At 48.1% G+C, this 16321-nt stretch overlaps 1 protein-coding gene across 1 annotated transcript in view; it reads right to left on the bottom strand.

Moving 5' to 3' along the window:
- Positions 1–16321, bottom strand: part of LOC102462273 (ATPase family AAA domain containing 3A) — a 75662-nt gene that overhangs the window by 24947 nt on the left and 34394 nt on the right. The window contains exons 11-14 of the mRNA XM_075906421.1: positions 10443–10567; positions 6541–6592; positions 5500–5570; positions 233–400 (exon numbers count right to left, since the gene is read on the bottom strand). Coding sequence (XP_075762536.1) covers positions 233–400; positions 5500–5570; positions 6541–6592; positions 10443–10567 — 416 coding nt within the window. The remainder of the gene's footprint in view (positions 1–232; positions 401–5499; positions 5571–6540; positions 6593–10442; positions 10568–16321) is intronic.

Raw genomic sequence — 16321 nt, 5'->3', positions numbered from 1 at the left:
AAATTCTACTCAAGAGCAGGGGACGCTCTTGAATGATGAAGAAGAAAAGCTCAGAGTCACTCTGCAGCAAACGTTCTCCTGAAGCCCTGAGAAATCCACCTTCTGATCACAAGGCGCAACTGGCTGTGAGGGCAACTTTGGCCTCCCCAGTGATGATAATCAACAAAGAGCTTTTCTCTGACTCGGGGACCAAACCCTCAGTGACCCCACTGCTCTGAGATGGGATACTTACTGTTTCCCCTCTGTGGCAGGCTTCAAGACGTGCTTATCAAAATACATCCTCACCAGTCGCTCCCGCTCTTCTAGCTGCGGTAGGTCAAAGTTCACCATTTCATCGATTCGGTCGTTGATGGCCCAATCAAACTGCTCTGGCTGGTTACTTGCTAAAACAAGCATAAACCTGGTGAGGAGAGAAGAAGGGAGAGTAGTGAGAAAGACCCCCATGGGTGTGGCTGCAATACGCTGACTCATGACTGCTGTGGCCTGGAGATCTGCACACTGCAGAGTCCACATGATGCTTGGTCCTACAATTCCTCATGTAACTTTGCAGTCGTAGCAACATGTACCCAGATCCTATTGCAGCATGACATAGTACATGGGTTAGAATGTGCAACATGCACATGTTACACAAGACATTCATCTTTTCCCACTTTCTAATCCTCCAGCGAAGGCCTGCTCGGTGTGGCCATTGCTTCGACTGCGACAGATGTGGGCTGGAAAGAGGCTTGGAACACCAGCACAGAAGCAGCTGGCTAGAGCGTGAGAGCCAACAAATAGACCAGCACCGATATCACCCATACTAGCTGAAGAGACTGGCCCAGAGGCTGGCAAGAGGACAGATTCTCTCACACCTCTAGGTCACTGGTTCACACTCACTCCAGAGAGCTGGATGAAAGCTCTTACCCTCTAGCAGCAGTCTGGTATCTTAAATGAAACAAGATTGGGGGGAGGGAGAAAAGAGGCTCACAAAAAACTTGCCGCACAGAGAGAACCTTTGCTGGCTCTTTCAGTGGAAACACCAAAGACTGGTCAGAACCATCTTCCTTTAGGATAGCAATAGGCAACGTAAGCTAGTGAGTGGGCTGCATGACTGACCCTCCATCTCAGGGGGCTTCAAAATTGTCATAACCAAGGCAGTGTCCTGGAACAGGGTCATTTTGCTCACTGTGCTTGCGTGCCTAGAATTTGCAGGGGGTGCCGATGGAACCGTAGCAGCGCTTTGACTGGATGCAGAGGGAGCGCCCAGCTCTCACAGTCAATGCTATGTACAGAACCTCACTTCATGTGCCCTGGCTTTACGTGTGCATCACTTCAGTAATGCTGATAGGGAGAAAAACCAAACAGTCCAAAATCAGTGGAATTTAGTAACCCTGCATGTGGGCACCAGTAAACAAAAGTTTTCACGAGCCACATATACAACCCATGCTACATATACAAGCCATATACAAGCCAGCCCCATGCTCGGAGGAGACTCCCCAGTGATGGCACAGTTGTGGCTGCACCCGCTTTGTGACAGGACTATTTGGGTCCCTGCGGTTCAGAAGCAGCTGTTTGCAGGCACATTAATTCCTCTGGAAAGATGGAAACATTTAGCAGCAGGGAGCCTGCAAGTGGCAGGGAAATTGCTTTTGATTTAAACCTGGATAACACCAGGCATTTCCTTCAGCGCGAAGAATGCAGGGAGAGCCCAGCCTTTGAAGCACACTGGCAAGCGCACCTAAGAGAAGGTGGTGTTCAAGATCGGGCAGGCCAAAGGAAGCCGACCTGACCTCCCATTGCTCCAGCAGCTACCCACCCCTGCCCTCTCGCTCCCTGCCTGGTGTCTTCCCAATTTGCATTTTGAAACCGCCTGCTTTTTCGCTTTGTAACGATGCACTCTCCGCATGCCAATTTTACTTTAATGAAATTAATTGATGTGACTGGCCTAATGGTACTGGTTAATTTGAAATGGGCTTGTAACAGCAGCTTTCGGAATATCAACACTCTTTGCCATTTGTTTAAATCCAGGCCTGCCAGAGGCCATGTTCTTTGCATTTATTTGCAACGATAGCTTGTCTGGCCCCAAAGTTGCACTGGCATGAACCTATTTCATCTGCTGAGCCATGGGGGACACACAGACGGGCTTTCCTAGACAGAGGGCTTTCCTCGGGCAGGGGAAAGATTAAGTGAGACACCTTGATAGAAGGGATCTGAGAAAGTCTCTTGGAGATGTTGGGCACCTGTTATTAACACTCTGATTTCCTGGTACATCCTCTGGGGAAGCTAAGGTCAGTTGTATAAAACTGAACACTCAGAGGCAGTTCCTGCTAAGTAACAGAACTCTCCGGGTCCCACTGATGCTGGTTTCTTTACATGGACCATCAGAGTCACATCCCAAAATTCCCATCTATGGCTGGCATGGAGGATTTGACAACTAAAAAAGCTGCACTGAGAATCTCTCAATTAAGCCATGTACAAAATCCAGGAAGGGTTGGTTAGTTTTCCTAGAATGGCTCACTGCAGGAGTCATGGGCAAGTTACGTACCCATCAAAATGAAGAACTGATCATTTGGATTGGAGCACGGGACCAGCAAACCCAGGAACAAGCTTCTCCAGAGCTCTGCCCAATGCACCTCAAAAAGGGAGCTCAAGCGCCCAGGCTGTTTCCGGATCGCTGTGTGACTGACTCTGCCCACTTCTATATTTACCCACACATCGAGGCTCTGGGATCTTCTGGCTTCCGATTTAGCAGGTCTAGTAAGGACCTGCTAAATCGAATGCTGAGGGTGCCCCCCTTTGGGCACGGATACTCCTACTCCTCATGAGGTATAAGAGGAATTGACGGGAGCGGTTCTCCCATCAACCTCCAGTTGTGGGCATGGTGTCAAAGTTTGAAACAAGGTACGTTGACTCCAGCTACACAATTAACACAGCTGGATTTGCACATCTTAATTCAAAGTTATCTTCTAGTGTAGACCTGGCCTGTGATGCTAGGCTTCAGTTTACCCTTGAAATATAGAGCCATAAGGTTTACTCCTTGGGAGGAAAGACAGAAAATAATTGCAATAAACCTTGAGCTGCAACACACTATTATTCCTGAGTCCTGGGGCTTCTTCTGGACAAAACTCCCTAGCTGCTGCTCTATTGTTTTGGCAAGACATAGGGCAAACAACAGCCTTTAAGATACCTGATGATTAGACATTATACAGCTTTACCCCTTAAATCTTTGCTGTGTTGTCTTAACACACCACAACGCTCACTCAGAACGTGTAGCATTTGTTCTACACCGCTGGGAAATACTGAAGTAGCACTGCTTAATTCTTAGCATTGCTAGAACTTTTCCAAGTGCTTCAGAAAATGAGACCAAGAATCCCCATCCCCATTGTACTGCAGGGGAAACCAAGGCACAGGAATTCAGCATGCCAGGAAGAGACTCCAGAATGTGTGTCTCACGTTTCAGTGCCCCCTATGTAGTTGGCCACATTCCCACCCTATTAAAACACCTGAAAAGTTTAAGGGGGATCAATGTACCTAAACCATACACTTTGCAGGCTATAGGTCTCATCCCTGCTAAGGAGAGTCCAGTGGGTGCCTCGGAGGAAAATCCCTTAGCTAACTGTCCTGAGCAGTCAGACTATTACCATGACAATGTGCACTGTCTATGTCCTTCATTACATTTTAATCACTGGGCAGCTGACCTCCTGGAACTCTCAAAGGAGATGGCTATTTTTGATTTGGCTCATGTATAAAAGGAGAAATTTAATTATCAAGCAGATTTGGCAAAGAACCAAGTAATATGACTAAGGGAGGAAAAAATCACCTTTATGTGACCATTATGATCAGAGGGAAATGAATCCCATTAGGTGAAAGAGTGCTCTCCAAATGGGAAATGCTGACTGTACAGAAGCAGGGCAGAAGGTGAAAGACAGCCAGTCTAATTCACATGCACGCATCTTTGACAAGAACACCCCACAATAACCTGCATTTGGGGACACACGTGACTGGCTCAGAGAATAGCTCTAAGTGTATTTACAATAGAGAGGACAAATATATGCAATCCACTTGACAGCTTGTTCACAAGTGAGACCAGGGCCAGCTTTAGGCACGAGAGATGGCTCGCTCTGAGGCACATGGTCAGAGGGGACACTAGAACAGGATGAGAGCTGCAAGTCAGATGCCAGGATGTCCTGTCAAAAGGGTTCAAACTAGGGATGTTAAATATTGACTGACTAATCAAATAGTCAATGCAAAATTCATCTACTATTCAATTAGTCGATAGGGCACCTCCGCCTCTGAAGTGTAACAGCCACCCAAAGCCTGTTGCTATACTTCAAAGGTGTGAAAGTCACATGGAGCACAGGGTCAGCTGGGGACTCCCCCGCTGACTCTGGGCTCCGTGCAGCACTGCTGCTTTGAAACACCGTGAGGAGCCTGACCCCAGGCTCCCCATGGCACTTCAAAGAGATAGTGCTGCATGGAGCCCGGGGTCAACGGGGGAGTCCCTGGCTGATCCCGGGCTCCATGCAGTGCTGCTGCTTTGAAATGGCATGTGCAACCTGAGGACACCCCAGCTGGCCCCGTGTTCCTTGAGACATTTCAAAGCGGCAGTGCTGCTTGGAGCCCACGGTCTGGCCCCAGGCTTCATGCAGTGCCGCCGCTTTGAAGTACCCCATCCTCTTTCCCCTCCTCCTTGTGATGCAGGCAGCAAGGTGGGGAGAGAGGGGGGAGACTAGTTGACTAGCCTCCTGACTATCTGATAAGCATTTGCTTATCGGATAGCTGACTGGTCCTTCACATCCCTAGTTCAAACACACATCTGAGTGCCACTCAACCTCATGGTGAGCCTACCACTTTAAGTAACACTGATGTCCAAGAAGTCAGACTCCGCTGGCTTAGCAGAAATGCTAACTGCTCAAGGAGAAAGTTTGAGTTTATGCTTCCTTCAAGGCGATCTACAGACCCATATACCACCTCTAACTAAGGATTTTAAGATGCGGGTAACTGGGTAATCGTGTAGTCAATACAATTTGACTAGGCTTATCGGGTAGTAGACTATTTGATTACTCTTTTATATCCCTACCCATATCAATTAAGGTCGTACAATGCACCTCAAACACTAGAATAGAGCTATATGCCGTATCTGCATGTATAAGGACTACTAGATCTGTTGTACCACATATTCGAACGAGATCTGTACAAGCTCCCTTCAAACACTTTCTGGGGCACCCAAAGAGCCTCCAAGTTTGACAATTTGGAGTCTCCACCCTGCACGACACTTAGGAGCTTATTTTCTGGCTTCAAGGAAAGAGAAGCAGGTGACCACATTTACATATTACTTTTAAGAAGTCAGTCACTCAGTTTGCTCATCAGACTTTTGTATTTGATGGAAGAGCTCAAAGGTCTAACTCCCAATGACCCTCTTCACTTGCATACCCTTTCACCAGGCAAAAAAGGACGTAGTGACTTTTGCCTGCTTTTTGCAGCACTGGAGTTGCTGTACTCCAGAGAATGGGTTCTTACTTGTTGCTGTGCTGTCCTGTCCTGTGCAGAAATGCGTTCAGTGTCGCTCTCAGGTCTTCACTGATTTTCTCCTGCAGAGATACATTTCAGAGACTGGTCAGTCACCCTTGGGCTGCAACCTTTCCAAATACTAATAGTCATTTTTGTGTTTGTATGGTAGTTGCCTAGAGACCTTGCACAAAGCCAGGGCCCCTTAGATGAGGCACTGTGTACACACTAAGTGTGCCTGCTCTGAAGAGCTTGCAAGCTACATATTCAAGAGAGTGGGAAGGGAAAAAACACAGAAGTGAAAGTTACCAAGCACACCAGTGGCAAAGGCAGGAAAAGAACCCAGCTCTCTTGGCTCCCAGTACAGTGCGCTAGCCACTGGATCATGCTGCCTCTGGCTATCTAATGTACTTAAGGGAAGCTGTCATTTTCTATCTAGGTACTTGAAAGGAAGGGGAATAAATAGCTGCAGTAAGCAAAGGATTCCCTTGCATTGTATGAACATGATTTCTCCAGAGCTGGTTATAAAAAAACCTTTAACTGGTTCACTTGGATGCTGAGTGCTGGGCCTCAGAGCAATGCGCAGCATGGGAATTTGTTCAACAGGCAAAAAGAAATTTGTGGCTTTTTTGGTGAAACTTTGTTACTGCTGTGGAAAGCAACTCAGATTTTACAGAAGCCCAAGCCAGCCACTGGCCAGGGTAACACACACCTGCAGGGGCACGGCAGTGAAATGTGGGATCATGTTTCCTCTGCCTCCTGTTATTTTAATTACTTATTTTCTTTCCTATCCCCAGCCACCTACAAGACTTCCAATACACAGTTCATGCTACCCCTCCATTTCCCATGTCAATTTCGAGTGAGGTTGCACCAGGCAGTTGCAAGAGGGCAATTTCTCCTCTTCAAGTCACTAGATTACATAAAGAGTAGGGCACCTGGCAGTATTAATCATTTTTGCCTGGTGAAACTAACTAATCCGGTTAATCATGAAGGCTGCTTGCTGAGTGACTGACCCCCACCACACACAGATGGAGCTGCATGGAAAGTACTCACTGTCGCCCTCTTCCGTAGGAAGGCGTCTGCTTCATCCACAAACAGCAAGAGGCTGTGAAGGGAAAAAAAGCTAAAACAAGCAGAAACACAGGGAAACAAATACAAGGCAAGAGGGCCAATGACCTACAGTCCCCTAACTGGCTAAGGATACCTCCCCCTTAGACCTGATCAGCTGAGGTGTCTAAGTGGACACTCCACTGGTGTATATGGGGAGTGGCTGCTGGTGGGGTCCCACAGACTTGGAAATTGTAGCCCAATGGTCAGAAATCACCTTAATTGGGAACTTTCAGGGCACAGGGCAAAGCTCTTCTCTTTTCTCCAGCTGTCTGAAACAGGAGGGAGCATGGAATAGCTACAGGGAGTCTGAGGCTTTGAATTGCATGGTTTAATGGAAGTGGATAATCCTAAATTGTACTGCTGCACTTGAGTTATGTTCAAGTAATTAAGTAGGGTAGGTGCTCCTAGCGTTTGTATACATCTAAGTAAACGAACAGCTCGAGGTACTAGGCAGACATCCAAGAACCCAACAGGCTGCGGCTGCTGTTATTTCACCAATGTGATTTTCAGATCACTGCCATGGAATGAAAATTTCCCCCACTAACTGGTGGTATTTTCCCCATATCTTCTCTTTGTTAGCTTAATTGTTTTTGAATACACAGATGGAAATAATGGTTTTATTACTTATGTATTTGTTTCTCCAGGTAAAGTCAATGAATAATTCAGAAAATAAATGCTTTGGTAACACAAAGTTTCTGGTCCCTGCAGGAGACAGAGGGTAAAGAGAGGAGACCAGTGTATTATATTCCTATCTAACACAGAGAATAGATGTTGTTTCAAGTGATCCAAGTGCCTTATTTAAAAAAACCCTTTTACTGAACTCCAGCGCTCCTGAAAATATTCTCAGCTACTCCTTCCCAATGGCACAGTTTGAGTTGCCTTTGCCCCTGCCTCCAAATATTGGCAACTTAACTGCTCAATGTCAACTCTGAAAGACAATACGTCCTTGATGGAAGCAGGTTAGAAGCTTGCGCACACTGCTCCTAGAACGTGAATGTATATACCCATGGCCTTTGCCGTTTACTATTTCTGGGATGGAGCCTTGAGATGTAGCAAGTGTGTATGTTCAAATTCCAAACCAACCAGTGCTGTGAAGTGTGGCAGTCTGCTGGGGAGTCTGGTTTAGAGGAGGGAACCTCACCTCTCTTTCCCTTGCCCTCCCCAACAACCTGCCCAGAAAAGAGCCTGCCTACTGAGGACACCCTGTCTGGAGTAGGAAAGTGATCCAAACCAACGGAAAGCAGGCTGGGGTTCCTCCAGCACACCCTCAGGTGGCCATTTTCTGGCACATCTAATGCTAGTCCCTTTCCCTACAAACTGCATGCCCTCCCCTTTACAGCCTCCATTCAGGGAAGTTTATTTTGCTAGCTTTAAATATCGACTTTGGGGGGGAAATTAAAACATTTTGGTGAGGAACACAGCAGAGTATCAGTATGGACATGGCACGAAAGTGTCTGTCTGAACCAATCGCAGTGCACATCAGTCACCAATTAGCTTTCTCCACGCAAGGCTTACACTCTGCAAAATAGCACAGCAGCAAAATAAGACTGCTCCCAGGCCGCGATTGGATTTTAATATGCCGGGAGAGGGCATAGGTGCACAGAGGGATAGCGGCTTCATGCCTGGCTGCCACTCGCACAAAGCAATGCACATCCCCGCAGACAGACTGGCAAGGTGCTCTCTCAAGACTCAAAAGTGGGGATTTAGCATCAATGAAAGAACCACTCCAGACTATTTGTTGTAAAAGGGATTTTGGAAAGACAGACTGACACAAACTGATCAAGAAGGCACCATGTGGTGAAATGGATTTCCCTCCTTCCTCCTCTCCTTGTTACAAATATCAGGAACAGAATTCCCTGTTTTTGATGGAAGCTCATTGGCAAAAGAACCAGACAAGCAGGGAGATCATGACACCACAACAGCCTGTAACTTGATAAACAGAAAGGGGAGGGAATTACTAGATTCTCTAACAGAGGTGGGGACCACTGACCCACAGGGGAAAAAAAATTTAATCTGGGGCCACATGCAAGTGAGAAGCAAAACATAACCCTCAGTGACTTGGCCTCCTCAAGTGAGAAAGAGAAAAAACCCCTAAGAAACAGGAAAAAAATAAATTCCCTTTACACCCATCAAGCTCCAGTCCCAGGGGTAGAGGAGGAGGCATCAAGGCTCAGGGTTTATGGCCTACAGCTGGATTAACTCTTCTGGTGGCTTGAGGCTAGTAGATCATGGGGCCCCCAGGCCAAAAACGAGGAGTAGAAGGTGCAGGAGGGGACTGCCCAGGAGTGGTTCGGGGGGAGGGTGTGGGGTCTGGGCAGGAGGGAGGGTGCAGGAATGGGCTGAGGGTGAGGGATCTAGGCGGGAGTGGTGCACAGGTAGCTCCACGCAGTTTTGCGGGATCCAGGGGAGTGATGATTAGCCAATGGGAGTGATGGGGGCAGTGCCTGCAGGGAGCGTTTCCCTACATTGTGCAGAAGGGATGCCAATTAGACAATTAACCGATAAGCCTAGGCTAATCTGTTGACTAGTCACATTACCCTCTGCATCAGAGTCAGCAAGGGGGGGGGGGGGGGGGGGAGAAGCAGGAGCCAGCGCTGGGGGGAGCCATCTTAAAGCAGATTCCCCCAGCACTGGCTCCGCAGTGCCAGCTGCCCTCCACCTTCCAAGCTGCTGCCTCTATCAGAGTCAGCAGCAGCAGGACGGGGGAAGTAGAAGCCTCCATGAAACAGCCCCTGTCTGTGGGGGGTCCGAGCTTCCCGCAGACAGAGGCTGCTCTGCATCTCCTCTGTCAGCAGCAAGCTCAGTACCCCACAGACAAGGGCTGCATGTTGCTACCTATCAGAGGCAGCAGGGCGGCAGGCAGCTGGTCTATATGGGGAGCTGTTTTTTAAACTGGCTCCCCTCGCAGACTGGCTCCTGCTTGCAACCCCGCAGCATAGTGTGGCAGAGGGCTCCCCGGGAGTGGTGGCAGAGTGCATTGGCTGCCAGCCCCGCCTTTGGGAACTACAGAATAGTCAAGCAACCAATAAGAATTCATGGAGTTACTCAACTATCCTATTACTTGACATCTACCATCCCTAGCGTGCAGGGCCACTTCCTCCCCCTCCCGGCAGAGTCCACAGGCCAGATGCTGCCCATGGCTTGCCTTGATTGGGCCTGAGGCTCTAGCAACGGCGCCAGTTCACCCCTCTGTGGTAGGGGAAGCTCTGCGGGCCGTAGGTTCCCCACCCCTGCTCTAAAACCTGGACATGGCTCAATTTTTGTTAACATTTAATTGCAACCACTGACACTCTTAGGAGAAAAGCTCTTGGATTCACCCCTCCCACTTCTTCACCCAGGAACAGAGATCTCAGTCCAGTTCTCTGTTCCTCTAGGAAGACTGTCCAGATAGGCCTGGCATCCCGGAGAAGCCTCAGGTAACAAGCAAACTGAATATTATTCTTTCTGACTGAGGGGGTCGGGAGGGGAGGGCTCCTTTAGCCCTTTATACCTCGTTAAGCAGCAGCAGGGGGCTCCTCCGTGCAGGTCACTATTAAAAGGTACGATTTGGGACGGCTGAAGGAACACCTGGTCCGTTAAGAGTTTCCACTCAGTCCCAGAAGCACCTGTAGGTACCTAAGTGACCTGGGATCCTGTGCTCACTGAAGCTACTGCTGCCTCAGCTTTGCTGGAAGTAGGGCCCAAGCCAGTCAGCCTAAAGCTTATGAGGGTACATCCACTGAGACTGAAGTACAGACATACTGTTGCTAAAGGCTTGGGCACTACACACTCCCATTCCACTAGGTCCCCCCGTGCAAGATAAAGGATCTAGGCAAAGCTCAGATGCCAGTGGCATTCCTACTTACCCTCTCCTACTCGTGTTAGCCCAGTCAAAGACCTTGTGCATGGCAGTAACTCCTTCCCGCCCCATGGGGGCGACATCGCCACCTGTCATGATGGCATAATCCATGCCGGAATGCATGGCTAATTTCTGGAAAACAGAAAGAAGGAAGAGCAAAGAGGTTGTGAGTGGTGATTGAAATGTTCTCTCTCTACTGCATAGTACAGAGCAAGGCGGCGCAAGAGTGTTAAATTATTGACATCATCCATGGCTTGGGACATGTCAGAGCCTCTCCACCTCATTTGCCCACCTGTGAAATTCTGGGAATACCTTCCTCAACTGGGTAAAGGGAATATTAATGCTAGTAAATTGCTCTGCTGATCAAAAAGGAAAGTCCGAGTAGTACTAAACGCTGCTCTCAAATCACAGGGGGCACGAGCAGAGTATTTTCAGGAAAAGGACGGAAGGCAGAATGGATAGCCATGAGGGCAGACTTAGGAGATCCAAATTCACACATTTTAAAACACAGAAGGGACTAATTCTAATCCTAAAGTCTGACTTCCTACACAGCACAGGCCAGAGATCACCTAGTCACTTCTGCATTAAGTCCAGACCTTCTGCTTCAGCTGGAGCACATATCTTAGAAAGACATCCCGTCTTGATTTAAAGCCCATGTGAGTTCCAATGGTTATTACCCTGCCTGTTAAAATGTTCACTTGACTTGTAGCCTAAATATATCTAGCTTCAGCCGCCAAACCAGGGATCTTGTTGTACCTTTGCCTGCTAGATCAGAGCCATAAAACACATCTTCTCACTTAGTATTTGCACATCTTGGTCAAGTCATCTCTCTCTCTCAGTGAAACTACAGTTGTAAAGAAGCTTTTCCAAAAGTCAAATAATTCTCAGAGCAATTCTGAATCCTTTCCAATCTGATATCCTCTTCCCGTCCCCCCGTTTGTTTGTTTTTTAAGAACCGGACACCAGAAGGTCAATGTCAGGCAACTCATTTAACCTTTCTATGCCTCAGTTCCCCACCTTCTCATTGCCTTTTGTGTCCCCTTCTCTGCATTGTTTGTTTAGACTGTAAAGGCTTCAGGGCAGAGACTCTTCCTTTCCTGCCTGGGCAACATAATGGAGCCCTAATTTCAACTAGTTCTTTTGGGGTTAGAGTGATATAATCCATGAGGGATGAAGCTCTGCACTTCTCTGTTTGCTGGTGGAGTTATAAACCTGGATTACCGACGACTATTTAATTTAGTCTGAAGGCTAAAGAAGTTATGGAACTTTCCTTTCCCTTTTGTAGGCTGTCTTCAATGCCTGACAAGTCCCTCGCCTGGTGTCATGAAGAAACCTTTGGAGTGGGTCAGGAATTTATGCCACAAGCCTGGAAGTGAGGGGAAAATCTGCGGTGGTTTTGCTAAATCACAGAATGCTAGCCCAACCCCCAGGCAGGCTGGAAGCCTGTGTTGATGGAGCAGGTCGGAAGTGACATGGAACCAGAGAACCAGGAGAGTCTCCCTTCACCCCCCAAGCTTTGGAGCTGTAGGCTAAGAGCAGAAGGGGCCATCATGACCCTCTAAACCCGACCTGCATATTGCAGGCCAGAGAACCTCGCTCATCCACACCTGAGGTAAACCCCTAAGCTCTGGCTGAGTTACTGAAGGGCTCAACCCATGATTTCAAGACCATGACATTAATTCCCAAATTTCCTCAATACGGGAGGCTGATAGGGGATTAGCCTGCAACTGCCCATGCCCAAAAGCAACAGAGGGGCTTAGTCAATTGTTCAGTCTGTCCCCAACACACAAGGACTCTGTCACAAGATACATGCACATGTGACCACCCGTTCCACACAGACCCTCTGGGTTCAGCTGAGTGTAGGGAAAGAGCATACTAGGACAGCGCCTCTCCCTCCCCCACGCCCCATATCAGGAGGTGGTGGCAAAGAGCAGCTTGAGGGAGCCCAGCCTGGAGCAGGCTGAATTAAGGAAAGAGCTCAAATAGCCAGCCCAGTTCTTTGCCACCCCGTTCTGCTGAGTCAGCCGAAGGAAGTTACCTGAAGGAGCAAGTGAACAAGGCAGCTCATGCAGGGAAGTGACAGCCACAGCCACCGACACCATTAACACCTTCCCATCTCCAGTGAAACAGGCTTAGCTGTACCGGCCAATTAATTGCTGGGCAGCAGGAAGCAGGGGAAAAAAGCTTTGCTTTGTCCATTAAAATCACCCAGCTCCCGCTGCTAATATTGAAAGTGTTCTGAATCAGGTTGACAGTGCTGGGAGCTCAGAGCCACATCTGCGGCATTGACATCCTGCCACCCCACACAGCTACTTAGCAGATTGTTGACCCACAGAGCCCTACATTGCATGAGGCAGAAAATCCAGTCACGTTGCTCCGTGCTGCCATCTTTTGTTGTTTGCGGAAGAGTGAGCTCGTGGAACTGCTGTGTTCTGGTAAAACCGGTCTGAACACTGATGCTGGGATACAAGTCAGTGGTTTCCAACCTCTTTCCCAGCGGATGGGTGGCCACATGACAAAAGCCACCCACAACCGGCCAATGATCAGACGGGCTAGGGAAACACACACAGTGGCCCCTAGAGGACAGGACTGAAGAAGATCAATGGAGCAGCATGAGCAAGAGTTCATAGCTGCTGCTTCAGCTTTACCTGTTCTGTGGAGAGTGGACATCCACGTCCAGGGCTAATACCTCACGCTTCACCTCGGAAAGGATAGCCAACTTCACTGACAAGTACTATGCCATTCTTGTTGGGAAGAAATGACCCAAATTACAGGACACAACTAGAAGACTGATTTCATACCTTAAGAATTGTATCCAAAGAGGAGAAAAACCCTGGACATTTCAAGAAAGCACAAGGGGGGCTCCGAATTCCCAGGATGGTGTCTCCCAGCGTAGAAGTGCTACCCGAAAGAGCACCGTACACACTTGCTCAGAGGAGGGGGACAGGAGGGCATAATGGAGATGTGAACATCAAGATGGTGCAGATTTCTCTCCCCAACTCCCATTCATGGGACCATAGGAGTGTAGTAAGATGAGGGCCTGAATCAGAAGTCCACATATTACAGGCCAGATATGAGGCTAATACGAAGCGGAGTGAAGCTGTGAGCAAGAGGCAGGTCCTGCTCACAGAAGTTGGCAAGAACACGGCCAACATTACAGAAACACTCAGACCTCAGAGATACTAGGCACAGGCCTTCAGCACATTCCAGAAGGGTCATAACAGAACACCTAGTAAAGGAATATCTTGCTACTACCACACTCCCCACAGAGAACAGGACCGTACTGACCCAGGTTCAGGACAGGGTCCAAGCTGACAGCACGACAGACAGGGATCAAACCCCTGTGTACAAAGTAATGGGTGTATCTTGGTAACGTAAGAGAGTGGCAACCTGATACATGAGGAGTGATGTGTAACTTGTTTGTGCCTGTGTATAAAAATGTACCCCAAAGAGTTGTCTTTGTCCAACTGAAGGGGCAGTGTCACATTCCTGGCACTGGGTTGGGCCACTGTCAGAGGGTACATATGCACAGTGGTTCAGTGGAGTCTACTGACAACTATTATTGTACTTCCTTTGACAATAAACCTGGCCTGGTGCCATTGATCCATATCTGATTTTGTAAGTTTTGCGGGCTCTCACAGAGTCTGCTGTGTTGACCCGCGCAAAGTCAACACGACATACAGGAGGTGCACACACGCACACAGACGGTTTTCATAACTGATGGAGCAGGAGACCTGTTAGGACCCCCTGACTACCACGAGGAGCTTGAGATGGCAAGAGATCTACAAGAACAGGGCTTATTTCCTTAGAGGAGATCACAACTGATGCTTTCCCTCCCATCGAGTTGTTAAATAACATGCTGGTAGGCCTATGTCCCCTTATACTAGAGGTGTGTTTGGTCCACACTTGTTCTGAGAGATTCTGACAGCTGATCCATCGCTAGACTTTACAACCAATGAAGTCGAGATAAGCAGATGAATTCTAACAGCAGCTAGTTTCCTACGGCACTGGCAGCATCTCCTTTTGCTATTTGGGAAGGTTTATAACTCCCATGCTGCAGCTCCACTGCTCAGCAGTTATTCGCCCATATTTTAGTTATAGCACCCATGTGCCCAATGCTACCGCCTAAAGACAAAAGAACAAGTCTAAGCACGCAGGGTCTTTGGATCCAGGTGCTGGGGAATTCTGGCTGGCAGCAAAGTGTGGATTCAGTGCCACACAACCCCACCACGGTTAATCACGAGTGACAGTCAATCCAAACAGGCATAATGGACTATCTGGTGGTGTCACAGGCTAAGGAAAAGAAGGCTCCTGCTGTGATAATGTCGTCTTTCACTACAACTAAATGTAATGTTTGTGAAATGTATTCTCTCAGGAACACTCGAAAGCTTTTATTTTTACAGACACCCATTCAGCAATGGTGGAGACAGTCAAGCCCTAGCAGTGTATCAACTCCAAACCTGAGAGCTCATCTCAAGAGATAAGATGCTAGTTCAGTCTCCGACTCATACAACTGGCTTGGTGACTGGATGCTCTAAATGCAAGAATTTAGGAACAGTCAATGAAACACAAAGGTGACAAAAAACTGAAAAGGAATGACATTTCCACAGCATGAAGCACCTGTGGAACTCACTGGCACAAGAGCATAGCAGGATTCAGAAAGGACTGGATGTTTATATGCAGGGCTCACCAAGCTGCCATGAGGTTCTGTACACTGCGCATGCACAGACCGCGCTGTGCAGCGGTGCCGGCTTGTAATCTACTCGCCATGGGAGAGTAGATTATATTAATTGTCGAGCCCTGTTTATATGGATATGAATATCCTGATCTAGAATATTTAAAAAAGAGTTTGGAAGGGATCTAAACCCTCCTGCATCAGGGAGACCAAAATGAGGAGGATGCTGGAGCACATGACTTATGAGGAGAGGCTGAGGGATTTGGGCTTATTTAGACTGCAGAAGCGTGAGGGGAGATTTGATAGCAGCCTTCAACTATCTGAAGGGGGGTTCCAAGAGGATGGAGAGAGGCTGTTCTCAGTGGTGACAGATGACAGAACGAGGAGCAATGGTCTTTAGTTGCAGTGGGGGAGGTTTAGGTTGCATATTAGGAAAAACTATTTCACTGTGAGGGTGGTGAAGCACTGGGATGGGTTACCTTGCGAGGTGGTGGAATCTCCATCCCTAGAGGTTTTTAAGTCCCGGCTTCACAAAGCCCGGATTGGGATGCCTTAGTTGGGACTGGTCCTGCTTTTAGCAGAGGTTTGGATTAGATGATCTTCTGAGGTCTCTTCCAACCCTATGATTCAATAACAACTATCAGGGTTGGGAGAAAGATTTCCCTGGGGCTTTGAGAGCAAAAGTAAAATCCATTATCTAAATTAAAGAGGCCTTTCCACCTATCAGAGCTGCTGTGAGATAGCTGGGTGCTGTTTGGTGTGAAGGTCAAGAATAACAGGGTTCCCGCAAAAAACAAACAAACCCCAAATCCCCCACCCACCACACTAGATGAGATAATAAGATAGGTATATGGAAGATAAGTTCATCAATGGCTATTAGCCAGAATGGGCAGGGATGGCGTCCCTCATCTGTCAGAGCCTGGGAATGAAACAGAGAATGGATCACTGGATTTTCCTGTTCTGTTCATACCCTCTGGGGCACTGCCATTGGCCACTGTTGGCAGACAGGATACTGGGCTAGATAGACCTTTGGTCTGACCCACTATGGCCATTTTTACGTGCATTAGAGTAAACGCCGGACAAAATGAAACACATTGACAGGGCAGACAGAACAATTTCTACTTATCCAGCCCTCCTGCTCCCAACCCCATGAGTTAATAAGCAACAGGAAAGCCCCGATGAGGAGTCAAACATGATTAACAGAGGTGGAA

Source organism: Pelodiscus sinensis, chromosome 23, assembly GCF_049634645.1.
Source record: "Pelodiscus sinensis isolate JC-2024 chromosome 23, ASM4963464v1, whole genome shotgun sequence".
NCBI classification, from domain to species: domain Eukaryota; kingdom Metazoa; phylum Chordata; order Testudines; family Trionychidae; genus Pelodiscus; species Pelodiscus sinensis.
The sequence above is the reverse complement of the archived record's forward strand: the minus strand, read 5'-3'. Positions and strand labels throughout refer to the sequence as shown.